Below are 14,856 nucleotides of genomic sequence, written 5' to 3'. Positions count from 1 at the left end.
TCATTGTGGTAATCTTTGAGAGAGGGCCATGCTTTGAAGTGTGTGACTATCCGCTTATATGATAATGAAAACACGAGAATGTTCCATCAGCGGCCATGACAAATCGTGCTATGGCCTGTTTCGAGGAATACCTCTTTCTTCCATGGCATTCTCGCTGTGCCACAGCAACATAAGGCTACTTCGGGTTGCTGCCTTTCCATGGTTCGATTTGGATGATAAAGAATTCTAATCTCAACGCTGGTGAGCCCGACGCATCTTGAAGTCGTTTTTTACGAGACGCAAGGGATACCTGGCCACCGTTCTAATGAACTCGAGTTAAAAGTTGAATTTACCTTACCTAGCGAACATCAATCATTTTAAAAACTAAATTTAGTATTTTTATTATCAACCTTTGCCAAATTAACTAACCCTTGCTAAATTTACATGTTTTATTTTGTAGTCTATACAGGCTGCTTAGAAATACGTGTAAAAGCTTTAAAGGAGTGCTCGTATAGCTCGTTCGCGATCAATTAATGTCATTTTCTGTCAATTAATACAACCCTATCCAAAAATCATTAGTTTCAAAATCAATAAATAATTTTGATAATTTAGTAACAATAAGCGGTTTCAAAATTCGGATTACTACATATTAAAAATATTTATTTTTTATTATCTCTCCGTTCTGCTAGGAGATTTGATTCTGTGATATTCCACAAGAGTTTCGGTAGTCACTTTATTTATATACATGTTTCCAATCATCTTGTGTACTGTGAAGGAAACATGTAGTTTATTTGCTGACAAATAAGCTGTATATGAATGAGACACCCTGAAGTAAGGATTTCCAGTAATAATGCCCGAGTTTCGTCCATTTGACTCATTCAAAAATCGATCTTTTTATAATCGCAAGTTAACCCCTTTGAGAAGCCATATACCATTATCACTTCTGTATCGCTTTTAACCCCTTTTGTTGTGTTGAGTACCTTAAATGTGATACGTTTGAACCCTTATTGTAAAAATATATTTTCGATTGATCTTTGCTGCCCCCACACATTTCCTTATATTTATGAGTACAAAGAAATAGCAGATCATATAACTTACTCCCGCTAGATAAAAGGTACTTGGATATTACATTGGTAACTATTTTCGGATTATACGAAAAATTGATTTGACAGGTAACCTAAATGTGAAAATAGCTGTCGCCGGTCGAGTACATACAGACAAAGGTTATTGATCTTACACAGTCCAATAGAAAAAAAAATTAAATATATTTTACGTGCTTCATTTCTTAGTGTGATATGTGTTACTAACTAAAATCTATGCAAATAAAAATAGGTCTTGTATTAAATGTACCTGAGAGGTCTTATCAATATTATGATATTATTTTCATTGTGCTGTATGGTACATGATACTTTTTGTTCGACAACATCCTGCCTTTTCGGTTTTGATTGACGTCGAATGTTTACAATTTCAGAGCTGTTTTTAATAGAAAAAAGTTCTTTATGGAACATGTTGTTCCTCTTACTGTTTCGGTTTTGTTGTTGCTATTCACGCGGTTTATCCGTTTTCCTTTTCGTTGCCATAAAAAATATATAAAAAAGAATCATGATCAATCATTATCCGAGTCCGAGTTGGTTTAGCGACATGAACAGCAATTAATTTAAAAAAAGGTTCAAAAATAATAAAATAATTTTTGTTTCAAAAATCAAAAGGGTTAAAAAAAATAGACACATGTAATAAAGATTCATTCATGTGAATAAAAAAACGTGATGACGGTAATTTACAATAATTATACGATTTTTAGCAGTTAGCGTATCGAATTACACAGATTGTAAATTTATCTGAGACTTCTTAGTCGTAGCAAAGTGAACGACCGAATGATCTCTTCCAGTGATGACATGATATTCGCTGAACACATTATAGATATGCATCAATTTATCTAACTTGATAACAATTAACATTTCACGATTTTTATTGGATATGAAAATAATGATTAAATCTGTTCATTTAAATAACTACTTTGCCTGAAAACCTGCGGGCAAAATTTTTGATACGATTCTAGCAAAAATAAAGATAAATAATAATAAAAATATGTGCATATGTAAAAATTTGCAGGATGTTAGACCACAAGGTTTAAAATCATTGGAAGACGTTGCATGCAGGCCGCTTCCAACCGATTCTGTGTGTGAACGTCCTATAGCTGAAATAATTATGATAATATAAATATTTCATATCTATATATATTTGTATTTAAGTTATTTTTAATTCTAAATCTTTACTATTAATTTAGTTTTTTTATTAGCTTATGAATTATTTTATAGTGTGAATATCTAAACAACATCTTTTTTGCTTTATTGAAGGACATAACGTATCGTAAAGTATGTCACAAAGTTTTATCATAAATACTATTTTCGCTTTCCAATATATTCAACATCTCTCCTTACGCTAGAAGTTGTCACGGGCTCGGAATATTTATATGATGCGCAAAATATAAATGGAAAACATAGATCTTTATTCTCCTTGAATTCTGACTTAAAGTCAATACAATAGAGAACAAAACTGAAAACGATAGTTTGTATTTATTGGGAAAATAGCCTCAGTAGTTTTTCAAAACAGTGATAATAGCAACTCTAAGATCAGGAATATAATTTCGGTGATTGTAACAGACTTCTAATACAGCACTGTTTTGAAAGAAACCTCTTTTTTACTAACAGTATAACAACGCCAATTCCGAACGTTATTCTATCTTAAATGCAAAATGCTCGTTACTACGTCATAAGTATTAATTACATTTCGAATTTGGAACATTAAAAAATTAATGCAAGTTTATTTGAATTAAAATAAAATGAGAAACTATGTTGTACAGATATCAGTTTTTAAAATTTTCATCCGTCTTTCTTGATTGCCTTTTATTATTTACAACTAGTGTGGTCAATAAAATCTTGATTACGAACATTACATGTATCATTAACCATATTTACTGATTAATACATTTATATACATATATTTTGGAAGCATTAGATGTGTGTTCTATTGCAATAAATGTGTTAACTGTAACGCTTTTTTAAGAGACAATGACCTAATTAAAAAATGGGATAAAAGTACTTAAATTATTATGTATCTACTGGCAGCCATTTTAATCTTTGTGAATGTATAAATGCCAACGGGTAAACAGAATTAATTTTTGTGTATAAGTTATCATGGCTATAATCATCTCCTATATGGCCAATAAAGATATAACAATTTTAATGCGGCTATTTGTTATTGGATGATCCCTTAACCACAATTATGTAATATGGGTTTAGCTCCGCAACATAAATAGGTCAGGGGTTTAATCGGTGACGCATACTTACGTTAAGAAATTTGGCAGGACATTCCTATGGCTCGTCCAAGTGGGTGTATAACGTGGGCCAGTCACTCGCTGGCCTAGAATCACTTGGCAAAGGATTCGCATTGTCTCGGATCCCGTACCAACGAGCTAGAGTGTGCCATAAGTGGCTGAGCTTATAATCCTTATACAGACAATCGTTATGTAATCAATAAGAGCGCTGTTTTATACTACCCTTAATGCAGAAACGAGTAATTATTTATTCAAAAAAAAAAATTATATTTTTATTTTATTTTTGAATTGACATTTATTTAACAATGTAAGTATAGCTGTATTAGCGAAGCAAAAACTCGACTGTCGCTCTTTTTAAATATATTCCAAATCAAGTTCCACGCACTTCGATTATCCAAAAACTTTTGAATGCTGTAATGAAATGTATTTAATAATAGAAAAAGAAGGGTTAGGCTCTTGTGGAACTTTATTATGTAAACATACAATCAGACCCATGAAGGTTTTGTTAACTTTTTTAAGGCTAAATTTACAGTGTTACCAGTTTATTTTTATCTCTACTAGTTTTGATCATTATAAACTAACTTTTATCAAGATTAAGTAACTACTCGCAATAAAACTCCCCGGAGGTTTCTCATTTTTATGAACATGTGAAATTTTTTGATATGTTGATCTAAAGTCATATTTTTAGGCAATATAATTTAAATTATATGTTCCTATTCGCCGCGTTATTAGTCCTTATAGAACTGGAAGTTTTTATTGAAGATTATTTTTTCATAGTCTTTGTATTTGAAGCCGACGTAAATTTTTTACCAAACTTATTTATAACGAATATGTGGATAAAGAATGATTTTATTAATAAATGCTATCGGTGTTATACTAAGAAATATAAGCTTTGTTTACACCCTTACATCTTAGGTATTCTTTATATTTCTTATATATCTTTTAGTAACAACTTTGTTAAGTTTCAAGCAGTTTTTAAGCATAAATGTGTCACAAAACGGTGCAAACGGGTAAATGGTAAACTTGTAACTAAGAATATTTGTATATATTTAATTTAAGCAAGGTTTTTGGTAGTTTTTAACTAAATTTCTTTTAGTCCTCTCATAACCGCTGCATTGTTATAACGTATCGCCATTTTGAAATTGTAATCATATGTATACTTTTTTGGAATCTGGAATTTGGAATCATATGTATACGATTGGCTGACATTGCCTTTTTTGATAAATCTCTATATAGCACGATCGTCGTTGGCTATATAGTAAGCTATAGTTGCTATTTTTTGTCATAATGAGCCAGTTACCGATTATGAAATGCTAAACGGTGTAATGCAACAAACTTCTTTCCTTTCTTGTTCTGATAAATGCCACGTGATTGTATGTCTCCTTGAGTCTCGTGAACAGATAGTATCGCAGAACAGTTATCGCCACTACTGAAACACTTGTTTATAATAATTAAAGCTATAACTTCTCTTACCTTAAGTTTCTTCCTCATGCATTCAGCGGTAAAACGTTCACTATCAGATTTAGTATATTTTGATATTATTTATTGTATTCGCTAGGAAAAATATAAATAGTTTCATAATAATAAACAAAAAGTATAATGGGCAGTCTTATCACAGAAAGCAATTTCTTCCAGACAACCATAATATGGAAACAATACAATATAAATAACGGATTGTTAACGTGTAGAAACCATACATATATACCAACATACATATGTACATAGCCTCTATACATATAATAAATAAAATATAACACATATTACGGTATAATACATATTACAAATATAATACAATAATAAATATAAACATCAAACTAACTTGGATAGCAATTGGCTCAGAAAGAATAAAGATAAGTCTAGTAAAAATTTCTACTTACCCATTTTCTTAGATTTTACTTAACCATTTTCTTAGAAATACGTATTTACTTAGCAACATTGTATATTCAGCGGTAAATCATTTAACAATCGAAAGGCCTGTGTGGTGAAAGATTAAGGCCTCTCCAACAGATTTCTAACAAGTTCAATTAGTAAACTGAAATTACATTCATTTTAATACGATACTATAAATAAGTAATGTCACCAGTAGTGGCATCGTGATTTTAGAACATGAAGTGTGGATTCCAGGAAGAATCCAAGAGCGATTTACTTTCATTCTCTCGCCATTTACTGTCCGATAAATCTTACAAGGAGTTGCTTCGAATAGAGAATTTGGTGCAATATTTATAAAGTCATTTATATTGCGAGTACATATTGCGCCTTATTTTCACGCTTTATGAGAAATTTCTAATAAGGAAAACTTCTTGTAAAATCATATTTGTCTGCCTGAATTCCAGCATCCATATCAGTTTGTTTTTCAAATTTGGAAAAACGAATCGTTAATTTTTTTAAATGATTGAGCATTTTTTTAATATTTACGTTTTTTTATATAATTTGGTATTTATTACTTTCACAACGCCAATTCTTTGTCCAATTTAAATTAGGGCAATTTAAATTGACCATTGATTATGAAAACCATATTCAAGTAAATCCAATTTCCATAGATATGGAAATGTTTAGTTTAACAATATTTATACACGACAATATTTATATAACTAATTTAATATAACGCAGCTTAGAAAGACGTTACAAGACTTTATAAACCCTACCATACTAGGAAGCATCTATATGTTAAATTACTTAAAAATTACAATAGAAGATAGTCTAAGATAGTCTACTAGATTTGCATAAAAACCTCTTAAAATAAGTTTTAACGTGAAAAAAAAAACGTAATATACAATTACACAAAAGACTTACTATTTTTTCAATTAGCAATTATTACGCTGAAACATTTTGTCTAGCTAATATACCAAAAAGTTTTGAAAACTATGTCTTAGTGTCACAATTTTACAATTAAAAGTTTTTCTTGATTGATCTATTTACAACAAATTTTATTTTTTTTAAGCTCAGATCCTAATAGAAGAAATTGGGGATTTGTTAAAGGAAAGTTAATAACATCTGGTAGACAAACATCAGTCTATCTCTATTTTCAAATGGTCTCATAGAAGATTACGGTGACTTTTAACCTAACAGGGGCAGTAAGCAATTCGGGTGCTGCCTTTCGAAACCTAGCCGCTTCGAAAGCGCCTGGGAATTATTTGCGGCAATGTTAACTCAAACGAACAAATTGACAGCCAACAGATGTGCATCTACATAACAACTAAATATAAACGGGTAATGAAGATAGCCTTTATATGAGCAACAAGTATTTCACATTAAGGTAAGAACTTTTGTAATGAATAATACATAATAATGCCTTTGTCTAGGCTTAAAAATTATTAATTCTTAAGAGGAAACTGAAACCACTTCTACTAAAAACTCTAGTATAATTCATCATCATCATCATAAAATAAGCTAGTAGACACTCACTGTAAGGCATAGACCTGCTCCGAACATCGCCTCTATGACTGGTCTTACGTTGCCCGCATTCAGCAACCTCCCGCGACTTTAAATATTATAATACGACAATTGCTGCTGCCAAAAGATTCTCGAGTTTCAATCAAAATTCCGTGACGTGATCGATGAACTGAGCCACGAGACGCAGCGAGTACAGGCGCCTGTATAATTAAAGACTCAGAATTATCGCGCAAAAAATTTATAAAGTTTATTAAAAAAGCATATTACGGAAAGTAAATTTTAAAAAAGTGACAACTACAAAATATTTCCCCGAAATATATTGATCAAATACAAACTGTTGATAGACAAATATTACCTCAATATTAAAGTTAAACTGTAACTTTTTCATTCGATTAAGGAATATTGTATTTAATTTATGTTGGTGCCATGTTATAAAGCTATAAATCTTCAAGCGGTTCAGGCTTCAACTTGCTAACTTAAATTAATTAACCATTATTCAAAATCATGAATACAAAAATCCTGAATTGAGCGCTGCGCTTAAATATCTTTGAAAAAAGAGACACATACAGGTAACATATTATAAATTGAAATTCAAAACCTCAATAGCTAAACTCTTCCAATAAAATATATTTGCAAACATACAGCGATACAGCAAACAGCGCAACAATACAGCGCGTTTCATACAAAACTGTTTCCTCTCTGCAAGTTGACTGTAATTCTGTGTTTTGTTTTTCAATAAAAATAGTATTCTTTAAAAAAAGTGAAATTTTCTAAAAATACGACAAAATACTAATGATAGACTCTTCGTCGGACACCTTTTTTGATATATTTGTATGCAATCCATTTTGGCAAAATCTAAGACCAACTATAATTTTCATTTTATTAAAAAAGAACTTGTTTATTCTTGTAAGCGATAGTCAAACATTAGTTGTAATAATACACTATTTGAAGACTAAAACTAAAACAAAATTCTTTAAAAATATTTTTAACGACAATTCACCAAACTTCAAATCTTAGTCATAAGTTAAAAACTGCGTATACTTATTTGAGTGTATATGATCTTCGATTTATGCCCGCGAGCTGAAGCAATTTTACAAACCCTTATTATAACTACTAAACTACATGAACAAAGGAAATATAACAAGTCAGGTTATGTAAACATGAATTTACTTTTTAAATAAATGTGCTATAATTTTTTCTGTCTAGTTTCAGCTACACAGTAATAGGTATTTATTTCACCGCGAACATCATTGGTAAGTTTATGATCATCTAACGAGCAGTGGAAAAGGCAATGTTTTAGGATTCTCTACGAAATCGAATTACAGATGAGAAGATACAAAGAGAAACGAAAAAGTTAAAATTGGCGGGCCACGCACAGTGAAGTCGACAGTTAGGGCTTCCAGTTTCGTGAAAAGAAGGTCATGAATGATCTCGGATGTAAATAATGATGATGACTGGTATCAAAGACAATTGAATGTACTTGGGTATTTACTCGCTCAGTTTTTTGGTACTTTACCGGAAATTACCTAGAAAACTGTTATATATTTTTAAAGATTTTATTAACCAGGTGTGTAATTAATTTTTACAACGTAATTGCAGCTACATCAGTTGCAATAAAGATTTTTATCGTTCTCTTTGTCTGCTTCGACAAATTAATTTATTATTATCATTGCAGATAGAGACTAATTTCTTTAAAAAGTATTTGTGAAAACGAACCGCAATCTTATCATGAATCAATTAAGCAATAACAAAAATATTTTTTTTGTGTGTGTAATCTAGGTTATCAACAGAACCTTGATTAAAATTTTGTGATTTTTATATATAATCCCAGCGTAAATTGCACAACAGCATAGAACCTGTGAAACTTTCGAGAAACCAGTTTCGAAATGGTCAAGGAATTGTTTCTTTTATTTGCTGTATTTGGAGGTAACGTACATTTTTTTATATTTTTAGGTACCCATATCGTAACCCCTTTTGAGCAATGCTAGCTCAGTGGTAAAGGACTTGCGATATTAAGTCGCGGGTTCAATTACATTATTATACAGGAGTGCTACTACGCTACACGCTACACACACACACACATAGACAAATTTCCAGAGGATGGGCAGCAGCATCTTCTGCATACTATAACACAAAACTGCGATATCCCCCATATCTTTGAAGGAGGCCTATGCCTTGCATTAGGCGTCTATTTGATGAAACGACATAGGCTTTTAATATTACAAAAGATAGGTTACTAAAAGAAAGTAAAATGTATAATAACACTATGAACGATAAGAGAAAAGGTGTGCAATAATTAAAGTATGATAATAATTTAATTTATTTTTTTATTATTGTTGCATCGAGATGTCAGAAGTGTAAAGTTTTTACCGGCATTTTAGAGCGCTTTTTACTCGTTATCCGTTATAATTTAAATGCTTTTATAAAATAAATCTTCTGAATCCTGTATTCACTTAGTCTGTTTTTATCACCGTCTTCTACATCACTTCAGCCGTAAGAAATCAACTACTGGACATAAGCATCCCCCTTCTAAAGTTTTAGCTTCAAACCAGGCAAGGCAAAATAATTGTCATTCTTATTATGCCTACTTATTCCTACTACTAATTTAGTAGTGTGGTAAAAAAATTATTTGTCATGAAGATCAATGCACGAATTTTAATTGCCTCTCAAGTTATCTCACAGATTCATTTCGTGTGCATGGATAGTAGACATATCAGGGCTTTTTTTGTTCCGTTCATCATCGTTCTTGGACAACGTAAATCTTAATGTGGTCGCTGTATCTTAAACCACTTAAACTAGACATCGTGATCACTATAGCATCGTCATTCTTTCAAACACTGTGACATAAGTGTGTGAGCAAAATTTGCGTTAATATCAAAAAGTTTGGTATAACAATAGCGAGCAATCTATTAGTCTTTTGGCTTGGATATCGTAACAGATTTACTTTTCGATTAATGCTTCAAAGTATCCGCATTCGTTTTGTGAATAATTATTCTCGGATCCTGAATAATAAGTAAATATTAATATTATTTTAGGATAGTTTTCATTTTTTTTTGAGTAGATTTTCAGTATTATTCTAATGAAATAAACTAACGTGTACGTGTTGGATGTTTTAGTTCTTGTCACATTAAGCATAGGATATGTAAGAACAAAATAGATTGTTAATCCGATACAATGTAATATATTAATAAACTCTTCCAGTGTACGGAGCCGCAGCAACGAACGAACTACGGAATGGGGACGTGATTCGCTATTTTGTTTTTGTCAGGTAAATAAAGCATAAATTACACATTGCGGCTGATGTCCACTCGAACATTTTATTTCACCAGGAAAAATATTATTTAAAATATACTAGCAAACATTCACAGCTCCGAGCACTTTTGTGATATTATACAACGCAGTTTAGATTTGACAAATAAACATAGTTATTGGTTAATCTCAATTACTACATGTAAACTCCACTGATATTAAAAATGCAGTTAATAAAAATTAAGAATTTTATCCATCTTATTCTTAGCTGTAGTGATAAAAATTTATTTATGTTAATTAATAATTAATAAATTTTAATACCAGGTTAATATTTATTACTAACAGTTTGTTTCTTTTAATTTTCTTCCTGTTAAAAATATATCACTGTCTCTTTACGAATATTATTCATCTTTTTTTACGTTAGTCATTTTGACAACGAACCTATTAGGTTAGTTAAGCGATAATGCACTCATATTGCGAGTTTCTTGAAGAATCGCAACAGACCATATACTTTGCCGGCGATCACAGGAAGGCACCCCGATAAACTGAAATGGGTGGCCCTGTAGCATACTGCCTCAGTACCCTGGAACAGTCCGCGATCAGCAGTCACTTATGCTTCAGACGTGCCTTATAAAAAGGACTGTCTGTAACATCTGAAGTAAACAGATAGTTCAAAAAAAAAACCATGACCGGTTAAGATTCCTAGTTCATTCTGATACGAGAAATCCGGCCTAGTATTTAGCTTTCGATTGTAGATATCTTTCAAAGTATTCTTAATAAATCAAATTCACCGTAGCTATAATATAATGCTCGGTAAAAAAGGGTTATACATGTTTTTTTTTATTTAAGGTCTGCTATTTTTAATCCAAGAGAAATTTTGTCAAATGTCCCTGCGACGATCCATCAATCAGGAATGGAGTTTCACCGCGACACCGTCATTATAGTCCATGGGCACCAAGGCACCGCTTTTAATTCTCTCAATCCTTCATTGGTAAATGGTAAGCAAACATTTCTCTTCTTTCTCTCCACCTCTTTAAATCTTCTTTATGGGTCTTATTGCCAACATTAAAGCTGCTCAGAGACCTGTAAAGAGGGCTATGCTTAGAATTTCTCAACGAGAACTCATCAGGAATGAGATATTCGTAGGTGAATGAATGTAACCGCTTAGCCCAGTGGATGGACAAATTAAAGTAGCAGAGGGCAGTCCAAATAACCTAAAGTTTTTGGAGTGGAAACTACAGACCAGCAATGGAAGCATAAGGTTTTGACCAATAAGGAGGACAAATGTCGTTTTTACAGTCATAAGAATCTTCTTATGGCTGTTAAAAGGTATACGAGTATATAGGAGAGACGCATCTGCTAGATGATGCTATATGATTATATACCGGTTCTACTCGAAATCTTTGAGTGATACGTGAAGATCCTACCGCTAAAAACATGATGATAATTTCTTTATATTATCTGCAAAGAATTCTCTTCATTTTACTTTTTATATCTCGGATAAGTTTTGTACGTTTTCTAGGTATTTTTTTATATATTTATTGCATTTATGTTATTAACATTCAATAAATTTTTTTCTGTGTATTCTATTTATAAACCTTAATAATTAACTCAAAATATGCTTACTTTACGCTCTATTTATTGTATACAGTTAGTAGGTTTTCTTTATCTGGTTTACACTGCTGCTCAACTTGAAATAGCAGATGTAGTGGATTTTAGGGTGCGTAGCCCAAAAGCTCTCTTTTAAGGTGGCAAAGCTGGAGGGCTATCTATAGGGCCCTGGCTCGGAACGCTGCGTAGTATAGTTTCATCTAATTGGGTGTTACATGGTTGTTTCCAAAATGGACTTCCAATATTATAAACTGTGTCGTTGTCAAAATAGGTTGAATATTATACTATTTTGAATATACAAATTAAAGTTTTAGTTTATTTCAGTTTAGTTCATTTTAATATGCATTGTAATAAACATAATTCTAACACTAGATATTTTTAAATGTTTGTTATAATATAATGTTTAATATAATGTATACTATGTAATTTACAGCCTATCTGCAATACTACGATGTAAACGTGATCTCAGTTGACTGGTCGTCGTTAGCAGGACAAAGTTATAATAATGCTTATTTTGCTGTACCTACCGTCGGTGAATCTATTGCCAACTTCATAATCATGCTGGAGAATTATGTTAAAGTAGACTTAAGTCGGTTGCATTTAATTGGATTTGATTTGGGTGCACACGCAGTTGGCATCGCAGGACGACAATTACAAGGACAAATCGCGAGAATCACTGGTAAATATTCATATAAAAGTATTTCCAAATCAAGTTTTTGCTTAATTTACCTGAATGTTTATTAGTTATTTTAACTGAAATTTATTAGTTATTTTAACTATGAGCAGTTAGTATAACAAATTTTTAAAATACGAAGTCAAAAGATGCATAATCATTTTTAAATAAACAGATTTCTTAATATTCTTTAATTAAAAATCTTTTCTCAGGTTTAAATCCTTCTGGAAAGAATTGGGGATTGGGTTCAAGACGATTAACAAAATCTGACGCTCAATTCGTTGAAGTAATCCATACGGACAGCAGCGGTCCATTTGCAAATGGTCTTATGGATGCTCTTGGTCATATTGACTTTTATCCCAACGGTGGCAGCAAGCAACCCGGATGCTTTCTTTCAAATATTTGCAGCCACAATCGCGCCTGGGAATTATTTACAGCAACGTTAAACGTGTCAAACGAATTGAAAGGCAACAGATGTGCATCCATTACACAACTAAATAGGGACCGGTGTAATGGTGATAGTCTTTCCATGGGCACCAATGCCTACAGTAAACCAGGGTAAGGATTCCATCAACAAAATTAATTTTAATTATTTTCATATATTCAGTCGTAGAGCCACCGCTGAACATAGGTTACACCCTTAGATTTCCAATGGGCTAGGTTGAAAGCAGCCTGCCTCCAGTATCTTCCAGCAACCTTAACAAGTTCGGCAGTCCACCTTGCCAGCATCCTACCGTGCACTTGCAGGTCTATGTTCTTCGCGCTTGTGGCCTTCTCACTCCTGCTTCAACTTGCTAATCTGCTGAGTTTCTTTCGTTCATCTACTGAACTCCTATACCGACCACAGCATTTTCCATAGCGCGTGAAGCGTCTGTGTACTTATCAATGAGACCCGAAGTGAGAGAACGTGTTTAATCATAATATTATATATATATGAAAAACTCAAATTTAATATTTTAACTGTTTATATAACAAGAACCAAAGTTCTATTCTGTGTTGTGAAGTTACTAGGCGACGATATCAAGTCTCTGATAGTGGAATATCGAGTCCTTCTACCTACAGTACTTCACATACTAGAACACGTTTCTGTTTCGTGATACAAATAGATTCCGTAGTATAACAAACTTTACCAGACTGTCGTGAATGGCGTCATCTACCACAAGAAGAACCATATCTATTTACATAAGTTTTAAGAGTACTTTAGTTTTTTAACCATTATTCTTAATCATAGAAAAACTAATAATATTTTACTTTCAGAAGCGGTATGTACAGGGTCAATACCGGCAGATCTTATCCCTTTTAATCGATATAAAATAGTATCCAGCCAGTATTTGAAACCTACCTGAGATTATTATTCAAATATTTATGATGTAATTTTCGAAATAAACTTTTTTTTTGAGCGTATTTCTGTTCAAGGCTGATTACTTTTTCTATTACATTTATTATAAAAACTTTGTTAACTTGGACAATATTGATCTTTAAATAAAAAATGTGCTCAAAATTTAAAAATATTTGTATACAGTAGTTTAAATGACTAACCAAACATCTAAAACTGCTTAACATTGCTCAATGACAAGTTTGGTAAAAAATATCCCCGTTTCGCTACAAAAACATGTTAATAATATATATAAAGCAATGCTTTACTTATTTTTACGACAATTAGTAATTAATAAAACTGCGGTGAAAATAATTATAACACCTTCTAAACATACTCCACGCTTCTTTGGAAACGACATGAGTTAAGGTGTTCAAAAAGTGAGAGATGAATAGTCTTTATTGAATTTGGGAAGGTCTATAATAAAGTATGCATTAGTGATTTGTTTTTTATGCAAAACATATGCCAATAAGAAGTGTTATATTGCGCTATGTAAATATGTATATCTAGTTATCGTTTTCTCAGGAAATAACTTATCTATTATCACGTTAAAACAGTCAATTGATAAGGAAAGATTGCAAATACAAGTAAAAATTTAAATGTTTTCTATCGTTTCGTATGTGTCAACAACATAATGCAGGCAGCGAATGTACCTAAACAGTTATGTGAAATAAATGACACTCCAAACACCATAGTTGTTTGTTTTGTGTTTACGATTTTTAACTTTGAGCATTGACCTATTATGTTTCTCTCTGGGTAGCTGAGACTTCTTATAAGTACTACTCCTAAGTGATCATCTCGGATTCGTACATCATCAACAGCTTTTAACTTTATTTAATCATTTTCAATCGGTTTTTTTTCTGTGCTAAACAATAGAACAATAGGTAAACTACTAAACAAACTTTTAAAAATAAAAATGAAATACACGTACAAGTTTCATTATACAAATTAAAATACAATCCCTATAGCAAATCACCTAATCAAAAACTGAAGTGAACCAAACAAGACAAAAATTCTGAAATGTCAAAAATAGGTATTATTATACGTCTTACAAACCTATAATTCTCTATGATATATTATTTTATGTATTACTATAGAATAGTAGAAACTTATTTCATACATAATCTGAATTGTATATTTTTCCTTTTTTTTCTGCATTTTATTGCTTAGCATTGTTTTAGCGCCCATAGTATGTCACTAGGTGTTCACTGAAAATGACCGTTGTGTTTTGGTGTGAAT

General features: G+C 31.7%; 1 protein-coding gene across 1 annotated transcript; it reads left to right on the top strand.

Annotated features, from left to right (window-relative positions):
- The first annotated feature begins 8,546 nt into the window (after nucleotides 1–8,546).
- LOC137932754 (lipoprotein lipase) lies at nucleotides 8,547–13,646 on the top strand. The gene is made up of 6 exons (XM_068776422.1): nucleotides 8,547–8,635; nucleotides 9,911–9,977; nucleotides 10,808–10,956; nucleotides 12,003–12,248; nucleotides 12,455–12,800; nucleotides 13,500–13,646. The coding sequence occupies exons 1-6, from the start codon at nucleotides 8,596–8,598 to the stop codon at nucleotides 13,543–13,545; spliced, it is 894 nt and encodes a 297-aa protein (XP_068632523.1). The 5' UTR covers nucleotides 8,547–8,595; the 3' UTR covers nucleotides 13,546–13,646.
- The last annotated feature ends 1,210 nt before the right edge of the window (nucleotides 13,647–14,856 follow it).

This window comes from Battus philenor, unplaced genomic scaffold (assembly GCF_028537555.1).
Source record: "Battus philenor isolate CCGP_79_NKW_IND1 unplaced genomic scaffold, ilBatPhil1.0.hap1 SCAF_12, whole genome shotgun sequence".
In the NCBI taxonomy this organism is placed as follows: domain Eukaryota; kingdom Metazoa; phylum Arthropoda; class Insecta; order Lepidoptera; family Papilionidae; genus Battus; species Battus philenor.
This window is presented reverse-complemented; position numbering and strand designations above follow the sequence as displayed.

What these genes read in the sequence shown, in the direction of transcription:
- LOC137932754 (XM_068776422.1), top strand. Translation starts at nt 8,596, where the DNA reads ATGGTCAAGGAATTGTTTCTTTTATTTGCTGTATTTGGAG. An exon ending in ACAAATCGCGAGAATCACTG is followed by an intron (nt 12,249 to 12,454) that starts GTAAATATTCAT and finishes ATCTTTTCTCAG; the next exon opens with GTTTAAATCCTTCTGGAAAG. An exon ending in AATGCCTACAGTAAACCAGG is followed by an intron (nt 12,801 to 13,499) that starts GTAAGGATTCCA and finishes TTTTACTTTCAG; the next exon opens with AAGCGGTATGTACAGGGTCA.